Below are 12,497 nucleotides of genomic sequence, written 5' to 3'. Positions count from 1 at the left end.
AGCACTGATTTGTGGCTTTGTGTTGAGCATTATGGATACCATCGTCTCTCACAGACTTCTCTTCTTCCTCACTATTGCACCCACCAGCAACATAGCTAAAAGCTCATCATCACCAATTGCAAAGCCTTTTTCTGAAAAATTTTATTAATTTTTCCTCAGAACTATTACAGCATTTTCCAGCTAATTCAAATTTTGTGGAACTAAGCAGAATTCATGCAGTATCATTTACTTTGATTGAAATGATCAATTATGTAACCAAGTGAAAGCAATTACACTGAGTTCATAGTGGTGATACCTAAACACAATAAAAAATAGTTGATCCAAACAAAGAATATAAAAGATATGGAACTATTTTTCTCATTACGACACTATGTTTGGGTGGGCATAAATGATAACACTCAAACTTTCTCTCGGTAATCTACGTTCTGCTGGTCACTACATCAGTAATAATGTCTACAAATTATGCAATCAATATACCTTATACTAAATCCTATGAAACGCTTTGAGACATCTTCCTGATATGAAAAGTATCAAAAGCAAGGATTACTATTATTATTCTCATAGTGGCTTTTCATTGATATGACACATTATGGTTAATTAGGGTGAGGTTGCTGAAATCACTACCTCAAATCCTCATTTTCCAGTGTAAAAAAGGATTTAAAATGCAGACCTCACATCACATTGGCTAATTAAAAAANTATTGTTACCTCTATTCCCTAAATTAGAGTTTTGTTCGCAGCAGATTAGGAATACAGCCAAGTAGATTCCTAATAATTGGAGGGAAGCATCTGCCACATTTATTTAAAAAATCAGCAGCTGGCTACATTTAGCAGCTCGACTGGATGTCTCTTATTTCCCTCTCTGCTAGTACTATTCCACATTTGATGATAAACTGTTTGGAAAACCTTTCTTGGTTTGGGGAGGAAACCGCCAGAAATTGTCACGCGCCATATTCAAAGGAATAATCTCCATGATGTGTTTCTAAGCAATTTGGGGCATTGGGTCATACATTGAAGATTGTCAGAAGGTTGGTTATATCTTTTTCAATTTGTCTTTGCTCAAAATAATGGACACAGCTCGACTAATTTTGCATCCAGTAGATTTCTTGAGACTAATTCTGCATTCTTTCTATTCCATTTCTTGACTATTCTTGACATCCCAGCGCCTTGGGACGTCCTCCCAATGTGAAAGGCACTATACAAATGCAATCTTGTTGTTGTTGTTATAGTATTCCATATTAACACTGTTATAGTTATAAATAGTTGAAAAATATGAAATTATATTTCAAAATGGGTTGACAACTTTCTATTAATTTCCGATGTTAATAGGATGGGAGTGTTTTTCTTCAACATAATTGTATGCCTTATTTTTTCTGTGTCTCTCCTTTCCTGAAGGCACTCGTCCCTGATGTGTTACACTGTGGTTCTATGTCACTGGGAAAGATGTGGTACTTTCAAGATTCATTTTTCAGATATAAAAGTATGTTATGCTGTTGTCACATTATATAGCCAAAGTCGATCCTGTTCTCATCAATATTTACACACGCACTTTCAAGCAAAAATCATTGGATTGTGATCAAGACTTGCAAATTTTCCCATCCCATAATCCAGGGGCTGAGGCTAGTCCCAGTACAATACTGAAGCTCCAGAGAGAAATGGGAGGCCAAGATCCTTAAGCTCAGATGTTACCATTTTGGACAGCCTTAAGAAGTTTTATCTGTGGTCAATTCAATGTAATAAATAGGGCACATTTAACACAGTCTTGTGTGCTATCATTTGACCTGTGCTCTTGTTGTTTGCAAGTACTATAGGGTGTGAAGAGCTTTTAGATGTTCTGTATTTTAAGTCTAAAATTAGTCCAATGCAAGCAAGAAAACAACACTGGTTACTATTCTCACAGTAGATTAACTATCCATTTTTGATATTTATATTAAATGATAAATATATTTTGCAATTTTAATACTAAACTTGTAATTTTTTAAATTTCTAAATATTAAGCAGCTTTTATTTCAAAGTGAAGACACACTACTGTAATAACGCAGTATAACACTAATAGTTTTCATAAGGATTGTGGAAAGCAAGAACATAAATATTACAAAGCAGCTGGTGGCCATTTGGGGCCTCTGAGCCTGTTTTGGTACTTGCTTCTCTATTGAAGTTACATCTCCTATCTTTATAACTGTGCTTTTGGACACCTTTGAACTCTATGACCTAAACATAAACTCTGGAATGGAATATTCTTAAAATATAGTCTCCTTCTTTTATAACTTAGTAATTTCTAAAAAAAAAACTTTTTTCCATATTTTGCATGATGGAAAAACACACATTTCTTTATACGGGCATGTATCGCTCCAGAGAAAAGATCCTCTTTACTACAAATTCCGTGGATTCTCTTCGGGCAGGCCAACTATATTCTGAAGAAAGTACTTTGGTTGGCTTAGTGTTGATGAAATATCTGTTCAAGTAACTCTCCTCAAACATAATGGCAGTGAAATCAATCTCTATGTCCTGAATTATGAACTGAGAGCAGGTAAGAGTTAACTCATACACATCATTGCATTTTCCACCATAGAGCTCTGAAGTGTAGTAATAATCACCTTCCAATCCATCAACATACGCTTTCGAAACAGAAGTTTGTTCATATGGATACACGTTCTTTGGGGCATCATAGAAGTCAGGGTGCAAAGTTGCAACAAGGTCCCCTAAAATCTCAGACCCCACATTATTCATAAATATTTGATCAACATCCATGCAGAATACATATTGCACTTCATTTTGAATGAGTTCTTTAATCACGCTACTCAAGAGAGACGTTCTAGCTTTCCATAGATGAATCCAGCCTGGCTTTTCAGCTATGTAAAATGGCTTGATTTCTCTGCCGGTCCCTAATTTCACAGAAGGGAGGACATCTAGATTATCAGTGAGGATGTAATAAGTCACAAAGTATCCAGTCATAAAATATTTTTCAGCAGATTGTACAAAGTTGTACAGGTATTGCTTATATGTTCCGATAGCAAACACTGTAAGCCCAATCGAAAAAGCTGTCGTTTTGAGCTGTTCACGATTCAGGCTTGGTTGAAAAGTTTTCTCCCATATGATAGGGGCTCCCCAATAAGTGGCATTCGGCAGAAATGTTGACTCTTCCCTTTGTGGTTGTGGCACTTTTTTCTGTTTTGGTTTAGAACTTTTCTGCTTTGAATTCTTTCTCAAATAATCTGCAAATGATAATAATACTCATGAGAACATCAAAGTGGCTGGCATGTCTCAAACTACCTTGTAAAGGTCCTTCCATCATGCTGAAGACAGAAATCTGTCAAATAGCTGATAAAGAAAATCTGAGGCTTGGGAAGGCTGTTGGAAGGCATTATCTGGCGTTTGAGTTTGCTTAGAATCCACCTACTCACTTCCAATTGGTGGAACCATTGCTCAGTGGGAATTGGACGTGTTTCTGAGCTGAGGGCAGGAAGATGTTCTCACGCATTTCATGCTGAGCTACTGACCAGGAAACTGTCAAGGAGTTCTGTAGCTCAGTGGTTAGAGTACTCGCTTTGCAAGTGAGAGACCTGAGTTCAATTCCAGGTAGGGCGAAACCTTGGGCAAGTTTCCTTACTCCACACGCCTAATAATAATCCCTCCAAAAACCAAAAACAATAATTAAATTGGTCATTTTCAATCTACGACTGTTTGTGGGACATTGATGTGCGCAATTGGCTGCTGCGTTCGCCCACAAATATACAGTCAATTCACTTTACAGTGTGTTCTGTGAAGCACTTTGGGATGTCCTCCCGATGTGAAAAGCGCTATATCAAATGCAAGGATTATTATTATTATAAGGAGTTCCTGGTCCTGCCATCCACCTAATGAAGACTCAAACCTGCACTTGTCAGATGTTAAATGACCTCATGGAAAGGGGTGGGGGTGGGGGGAGATAAGTGGGGTCTCCTTGGAGTTCAGTTGGCTCCAAAGTAATATGCTGAGATCGATAGATTTTTAAAACTAAAGGGATTAAGGGATATGGGAATAGGGCGGATAAATGGAATTAGGTTAGTAAATCAGTCACGATCGTATTAAGTGGTGTGGCAGGCTCAAGGGCCCGAATGGCCTACTCCTGCTCCTATTTCTTATGTTCTTATGTTCTTATGTTCTTATGTTCTTATGCTTGGCAGTAGAATGTCAGAATCTCGTCATCCCTCTAGTCTTGTCATCCACACTATGCCAGGGCACTGCTGATGACAGATGTGCCAGCCTGGCCCACTGGGAGGATTTGGAGGTCCAGATCAGTCACTGGGAATAGGGATTCTTACCACTCAGCTTTTGTTAACTCTGGAAGCCAAAGCCCTAACAGGTAGGGTGGTGCTATAATTCCGGAGACTATTAAGGTTAATAGGGTGTGTCGCTCCAGGGAGAAAGTGCATATTCTATTCCAAACACTGGGATTTCCATGGGATGCATGGAACTCTCATTGGATTTGGTTTCTCTTAAGCATGGTGATGGGTTTCTGCATGTGTCAGACATCCAGCTGACAAAAAATATTAATAAAAATAGCTGTAACTGTCAAGTTGATACTCATTTAAAAATAGCTGCCACTTTTAAAACTAAATTACAAATGAAAATGACTCCATCTTTATAAATATGCCCAGGGACCCATACCCCAACATCTACGGGAGAGGAGAGTAAATTGGAAGGTAAATATGTATTTAGTTGTAATCATAAAAAAGTGTAGCACAACACTATCAGTTTGCTTCATTTCTATTCAATCACATTTCTCAGTGAATTTAACATTGAATTTAAAATTATATTCAATGTTTTTTATATTAGCAACTTTATTTAGATATAGCATGAAAACAACTGAAATGAGTAGTAGGAATCCTCTAAAACAAGCAAATTACAAAAGGATCATATGGTGTTACTTACATATGATGATTAGACATGAAATCAGAAACACAAGGAGACGTCTTTTATCCATCACTAAGATTTGAAAAGAAAAAAAACAATTAAAAACGTGCACTGTGCAGAATTGATTTTCCGCTAGTTAAGCATGAGTTTGTAGAAAGATCATTTTATTTGTTAGGACTCAGTTCTTTGTCTGTTTCTAGTATAGATTGACTTGCCAGACAAAGTTTGATTGAGATTGAGAATGGGATTGAGAAAGTAAACCCAGAACAATATTTTTGAATGCATCGAGACAGCAGAATATTCTATCCACCCAACCATTGGTCTATTCCTCCGAGTCCCTCCGAGTTGCTTCCTCCCCTCCTTCAATGTATGGCAGTACAAACCTGAAAGTCAATATATAAGGTTAAATTGTGAAACACTCTAATTGTAATTATATTTGTGGCATAAATAACTTATTGTGGCATAAATAACTTATTATGAACATGTCAGAAATCCTGGTAAAATTCTTACCTCTATTTCAAACAGAGTGTTTCAAATACATGGTTTCCTTTATAAATACTGTGGACAGCAAACTATTATCTCCAATTGCTATGAAATTTGTTTTTTTCTGCTACATAATCTCAGGTTCCAGGGATACATTTCACTAAATATACACAGCCTATGGCTGGAATTGTGACAAATTGAAGGTTACAAAGTTAAGTATAAACAAAGATGATCAAATTTTTCCCAGAACACAATTCCATTGAACAAGCTGTTTGGCATGGTTAAATAAGTAGATTGTAATGTTCAATGAAATTTTACCTTTGGGGGTTAAAGAGACATTTTGCAAAGCTTTAACGACCTGGACACTTTATTTGTGGTTTTCAACCTTACTCAAGAGATTAAATAAATCGGGTAGAATCCAGAATAGGATATGTTACACTTGAAAACTTTGGAAGCAACAGGGCTTTTGGACATAAAGCTATCATGTGTTCCACACTTTCTTGTGTTAAATTCCTTTAATGTTGCAAATGTTTTTATTTTTTATTTCTTCAGCTTCACCAGGATCCTTTACCAGGATGGTACCAGGATTGAGGGACTTCAGTTATCAGGAGAGGCTAGAGAAGCTAGGATTATTCTCCTTGGAGCAGGTTTAGGAGGAGACTTAATAGAAATTTTCAAAATTATGAGGGGATTTGATAGGGTGAACAAGGAGAAACTATTTCCACTGGAGGGTGGGTTGGTAAACCAAGAAACAGAGGGGAGGTGAGGAGAAATCTTTTCATACTGCGAGTTGTTCGGATCTGGAATGCATTGTCTGAAAGGGTGGTGGAAGATGATTTGATAACTTTTAAGAGAGAAGTAGATAATTATTTGGAGAGAACAAATTTGCAGAGCTATGCAGAGAGCACAGGGGAGCGGGATTGATTTGGATAGCTCGTTTAAATGAGCCAGCACAGACACGATGGGCCGAATGGCCTCCTTCTGTGCTGTGTATTTCTATGATTCTATGATTCACCTTTGTGAAAAGAGGTAGGCAATTTGGCTTAGCATAGAACTCTTCCCTCTAATGGTTGTGAGATCAAGTCCCAAATCATGGTTTGGTATCCATGTCAAGAGTTAAATTTACAGTCCAAGCAAACACTCAAGTGCAGTACTAGCTGAATGCTATGTTGTCAGAAGTACTATTCTTTGGATGAGATATTTGTGCTATATTACTAAATCAGTTGAGTTTAGATCTGCAGAAATCATACTCAAGCCATATAATCCCTGTGACATAAGGAGGCTGCCCTGGCCCTAGAGGCAGTGCCTGAGCAGATCAATGAGCATGAACCCCGGTGTTAGAGGAATGAGTTATGAGTAACGATTTGACAAAGTAAGGTTCTTCAGTCTTGAGAGAAGATGTCTCAAGGGAAACCTTACAGAGATATATGACAACAACAAATTGCATTTATATAGCGCTCTCACATCGGGAGGATTTCCCAAGGCACTGAACAGTTGAGAGTTTGCACCTGAAGTGGGGTTTGGATTCAAGAGGGATGGGGTCAAGATGACTGACGGAAAGCTGAACAGGTCAAGGCATGGATGTGAAATGTATAACATTTTCAGTGGAATTGAAAATGTAAATCCTCAACAATAATTTAGGATACACCAAGACAATAGAACAAGGGCTTATAGATTTAGAGTTGCAAAAGACAATTTCAGGACAGATACCAGGAAATTTTTCTTCACCTAAAGGGTAGGTAATGACTCAACTAGGTTTCCAGAAAGAATTGCTGAGGCCAGTTCACTGGTCCATACGTCTCAAAGCACTTCAGAGTTTCCTGTAAAACGCAGTGACTGCGTAATGTATTCCTTTCTAAAAATTAAGATGTTTCAGAAAAAGTATTGCGTGCCATCTCCAACTTGTAAAAACTGGAAAGGTGAGTCCTGCAGCAATCTTACAATTATCTTCTATATGTCTATCTGCCATCTATCTTTCTTATGAAAATGTACTTACTTGATAAAATACTGCGAATATAGGAAGGATTGGGTGGAAACATTAAAGGATCAGTAAATCACATTCCCAAAACCTACCATGTGGAAAATTAAGACTCATCAATAACTGGATTTGGGTTGATTCTCCACAAGCTCAAATCTTAACTCTTTGCCTGCCAGGATGTCTGCAGCAATTCTGGTGTTTGAGGGCACATTGATTTTTGTAAAATTTCAGCTCATGCACTGCATCTCTGACAGAAACATTAATATTAGTGTGGCAAAGCCACGGAAACATGAGTTTGATTCCCGGCAGGGCGAAACCTTGGGCAAGTTTCCTTATTCTACACGCCTGATAATAATCCTTCAAGAAAAAAATAATAATAAATTGGTCACTTTAATCCACAACTGTTTGTGGGACACTGCTGTGCACAATTGGCTGCTGCATTTCATCCTAAAATGTACAGTCAATTCACTTTACAGTATATTCTGTGAAGCGCTTTGAGACATCTCGAAGACATGAAAAGCGCTATGTCAAATGCAAGGTTTATTAGCATTATTATTATATACACTCTACATGGCTTGCTCTTCATCATACTTATTTCTATTCTCTCTTTAACCATACTCTTTCCCTCTGATCCACATCACTTGAGTAAGGTACACTGGAGGGCATTCGGTGTCCATGAGAGCGAGAGGGTATCAAATTGGCAAGAATCCAAATGTTATAAATAGGTAACTAAATGTGGTGGCTTATATTTCAATTCATAGCCAATTATAAGCCATGTTATGTTGCATTGCATCTTGTATTGCATTATTTTGATTTGGCAAGTATAGATACTCTGCTTCTCATTTGGACCATACAAGTACATTCTCAGCACCACAAGGCTGCAGGATGTGGATTCATCCAGTTTACACTGTGGGGCAGAATCCAAAGAATTGGCAGTAAAACAAATACAACTGCTTCAGTATGACCCCCTCAGAGATGCAATGGTTTCTAAAATCATATCTTGCAACTTCATAATTCTAAGCCCACATTGCTAGCCTGTACTCTTTGTCTAGCTCCTGACCGGAGACATAATTAATGGTAACTCTACTGGAGGCAATGTGAGACATCATTTCACTTTCTGCCTCAAGAAGCAAATGTTACACCCATACAAAAAGGGGCCGACGGATAAACCCAGGAACTACAAGCCAGTCAGCCTAACATCAGTAGTGGGGAAACTTCTAGAGACGATAATCCGGGACAAAATAAATTTTCACTTAGAAAAATATGGGTTAATAAAGGACACCAACATGGATTTGTTAAAGGCAAATCATGTCTAACAAACTGATAGAGTTTTTTGATGAAGTAACGGAGAGGGTGGTTGAAGATGGTGCAGCTGCTGTAGTTTATATGGCTTTTCAAAAGGCGTTTGATAAAGTGCCTCATAAGAGACTTGTAAGCAAAATAGAAGCCCATGGTATTAGGGACAGTGGCATCATGAATACAGAACTGGCTGGGAGACAGAAAGCAGAGAGTAATGGTTAACGGTTGTTTTTCTGACTGGCGGGAAGAGTACAGTTGTGTCCCTCAGGGATCAGTATTGGAACCACTGCTGTTTTTGATCTATATGAATGACCTGGACTTGGGTATAGGGAGTACAATTTCCAAGATTGCAGATGATACTAAGCTAGGAAAAGTAGTAAACAGTGAGGAGGATAGTAGCAGACTGCAAGAGGACATAGACAGACTGGTAAGATGGGCAGACACGTGGCAGATGAAGTTTAATAATAATAATAATAATAATAATAATCCTTGCATTTGATATAGCGCTTTTCACGTCGGGAGGACGTCCCAAAGCGCTTCACAGAACACACTGTAAAGTGAATTGACTGTATATTTGTGGGCGAACGCGGCAGCCAATTGCGCACAGCAATGTCCCACAAACAGTCGTAGATTGAAAATGACCAATTTATTATTGTTTTTGTTTTTTGGAGGGATTATTATTAGGCGTGTGGAGTAAGGAAACTTGTGGAGAAATGTGGAGAATGTGGAGAAATGCAAAATGATGCATTTTGGGAGGAAGAATGAGGAGAGGCAATATAAGCTGATGGTACAATCTTAAAGGGGGAGAAAGAACAGAGAGACCTGGGGTTCAGATAAGTAAATCTGTGAAGGTGGCAGGACAGGTAGATAAAGCTGTTAAAAAAGCATACGGGATACTAGGCTTTAGGCCTCAGCTGGAGTACTGTGTTCAGTTCTAAGCACCAAATTTTAGGAAGGATGTCAAGGCCTTGGAGAGGATGCAAAGGAGATTTACCAGGATGGTACCAGGAATGAGGGACTTCAGTCATCAGGAGAGACTAGAGAAACTAGGATTATTCTCCTTGGAGCAGAGAAGGTTAAGAGGAGATTTAATAGTAGTTTTCAAAATTATAAAGGGATTCAATAGGGTGAACAGGGAGAAACTATTTCCACTGGTGGGTGGGTCGGTAACCTGAGGACAACGATATAAAAAAGTTGTTAAAAGAAACAGAGGGGAGGTGAGAAGACATTTTTTTACACAGCGAGTTGTTCGGATCTGGAATGCATTGACTGAAAGGGTGGTGGAAGTCGATTCGATAACAGCTTTTATGAGAGAGGTAGATAATTATTTGGGAAGGACAAGTTTGCAGGGCTATGGGAAGAGCGCGGGGGAGTGGGAGTGAATTGGATAGCTCTTTTCAAAGAGCCGGCACAGACACAATGGGCCGAATGGCCTCCTTCTTTGCTGTATAATTCTATGATTCTATAAGTGCTGTCTTCAGACAGAACTAATGCAGCATTCAGGCACTGATACTTGATTATTTCTAAAATGGTGGAGTTACACAACACAATGCATTTTGTTTTGTTTATGCTTTGAAATGTTTCCCTATTCCTTATTCTGATTGACAAGGCATGTCATGGACAAAATGGCCCCTGGATTTCTGCTTTGCCCTTCAAACACCCCTCTCTAATTTCAGAGAGTTGACGGAAATTGATGCAAAGTACTTCTATAATAAATATCTAAGTACATCTGCATAGAATGATGAAAATAGTGCTTTAAGACACTGCTGGACTTACTGCAACAGTGCCTATTGCTCAAGCACTTTGCTTAGAAAAAATTATAGCTGTTTGCATCCAACTGGGAATAGATCAGTGAAAAATAAAGTAAAAAAAAGTATTTGTTTTAATATGATGTTAACCGAAGATTTATTGCAATTTGTATGTTATATAACAGTTTTACATGTGTAAAAGCCCCAATAATGAATGAAATATATCCTTGAAAACAGAAAGCAAGCCAACATTCCTTTTAACAGTAAACGTCTTTAAAATGATTTCAGGCAAGCTTTTGTTTCTTCGCAGTGTGGGTATTCATTTTAATAATTTAAACTCAGGGAAAATCATAGACATAAATATGATTTGGAACCTCCAAGCCTGTTAAAATTACACCAGCAGTCTGGCAAGTAGGCCACAGTATTAATATAAGACAACGGCCAACAGAAAAAGACATGCAAAGAGGTCGTGTGAACCCGCAAACCTGCAAAGAGAAAATCTGCTGAAAGAAAGGCTGCTGAGTCTGATTCACTTGGAGTTAAAACCCTGTGTTTATGTGGTTTCTTCATGTTAGCTTCCCCTGCAGTGAGTGCGCCTGAGCAGCTACACAAGCAGCTTGCCGATATCAAACGTTCACTTTTTAAAACTTCAGTACTACTTGAAAACTACCCCACACTAACCTGGAAATCTTTTTTGTGTGGATTTAACTCAGAACATGGGATGTTGTTTCCACTCGGCCGCTGTTTCTTCGTGGAAAAGAAGTAGGTCAAGTTCTCTGCTATGGCGGGTATTTGGCTGCATGAACACATTGGAATGTGAATGGGAAGTTGGACGCTATTCAATGGGATCCAGATGTTTAAAACAGACTGCAGGTAACACTAGCTCAAAGGACTATTTGTCTCCTAAATTTAATTATGTTTCTAAAGCCGATTCTTAGTATTGTTTGTTGGATTAATTCATTAAACAATTCAATCTACATGAAACTTTTTTTCCCCCTGTTAACAATAAACAGTTCTCTTGCCTTGTTTTAACATGTATTTATTTTCTTCCTCTCTTCCAAGAGATGCCATTTCACTTGGTCTTAGCTTTATGACTATTGGCTTAAAATTTAAGATTGTGTAGAATTCGAAAAATCATAAATGCAGTTGGTTTCTCGCAGTTCTTAAAAAAGACCTGCAGGAAAATTAATTTACAAATTAATACTGAGTTCAAGAATTTTCCAAAATTCTGCACGATTCAGTTGTAAGACAGTGATTTTAAGATTTTTGGATTCAGAAGAAATACCAGAGGACTGAAAGATAGTAAATATTCCACCATTATTCAAGATAGAGGGAAAAAGCAAGTTAAGTAACTATAGACCACTGCGTTTAATATCAGTTGAGGGAATAATAGCTGCCCTGGGTTTTCTGTGCTTGTGTCATTTAACCAACAGGAGCAAACCACGATCTGCTAGTGAGAAGTCCAATGGATGTCGGTATTCAGAATAGCAAAGGGTGGAAGAGGTATCAAGCTGGTGCCACGGGATGTTCTCTTGAAAAGGACCTCGGTTTTGTCACACAGCTTGGTATGTTTTACTCAATGCCTCATTGTTTAGAATCGGGGCTTTTCGAGTCGGGAGGACAAAACCAGTATCCTGTTTATATTAGCAAATTTTAAATACCCACTTCTTGAAATAAATGTAAAATATTTCATGGACAGAAGCGTATAATTTGACGACACCCCAAAGTCTTAAATTAAATTGGAGTCGTAATACATAAAATGCTAGCACTTATGGTTTGCTGAGAGGAATGAGCTGACCCACTAGTTTGTTACAAGCCCCTCCAAGCTGTAACTCTCCTGCCTGCTCAAATACCTAGTGTTTTATCCCCCGTCCACTTGTACTCTCACACTTACAAAACAACAACAACAAAAACAGAATTACATTTATAGAGCGCCTTTCAGGTCGGGAGGACATCCCAAAATACACATTCTTACAGACAATGAGTATTCATGCCAATCAGGCCCCCTTCAGACAACAACACCCTTTAATTGAAACAGTGAGACAGTTCCTGCTACCTGTGGGGTGTAAATGACCGAAACAATACCATGGAACA

At 38.3% G+C, this 12,497-nt stretch overlaps 1 protein-coding gene across 2 annotated transcripts; it reads right to left on the bottom strand.

The window, feature by feature from the left end:
- Positions 1-2,098: 2,098 nt before the first annotated feature.
- Positions 2,099-11,179, bottom strand: LOC103178387 (globoside alpha-1,3-N-acetylgalactosaminyltransferase 1-like). Of its 2 annotated transcripts, none has more exons than XM_042340756.1 (3): positions 11,085-11,179; positions 4,914-4,967; positions 2,099-3,214 (listed from the first exon to the last, which is right to left on the bottom strand). In XM_042340756.1, exons 2-3 carry the CDS (start codon positions 4,963-4,965, stop codon positions 2,331-2,333), a joined length of 936 nt encoding a protein of 311 aa, XP_042196690.1. In that variant the 5' UTR covers positions 4,966-4,967; positions 11,085-11,179; the 3' UTR covers positions 2,099-2,330. The 2 variants fall into 2 exon arrangements, with proteins under 2 accessions (XP_042196690.1, XP_042196693.1); XM_042340759.1 differs by lacking the exon at positions 11,085-11,179 and adding an exon at positions 5,211-5,257.
- Between the last annotated feature and the right edge of the window lie 1,318 nt (positions 11,180-12,497).

This window comes from Callorhinchus milii, unplaced genomic scaffold (genome assembly GCF_018977255.1).
Source record: "Callorhinchus milii isolate IMCB2004 unplaced genomic scaffold, IMCB_Cmil_1.0 Scaffold1, whole genome shotgun sequence".
In the NCBI taxonomy this organism is placed as follows: domain Eukaryota; kingdom Metazoa; phylum Chordata; class Chondrichthyes; order Chimaeriformes; family Callorhinchidae; genus Callorhinchus; species Callorhinchus milii.
This window is presented reverse-complemented; position numbering and strand designations above follow the sequence as displayed.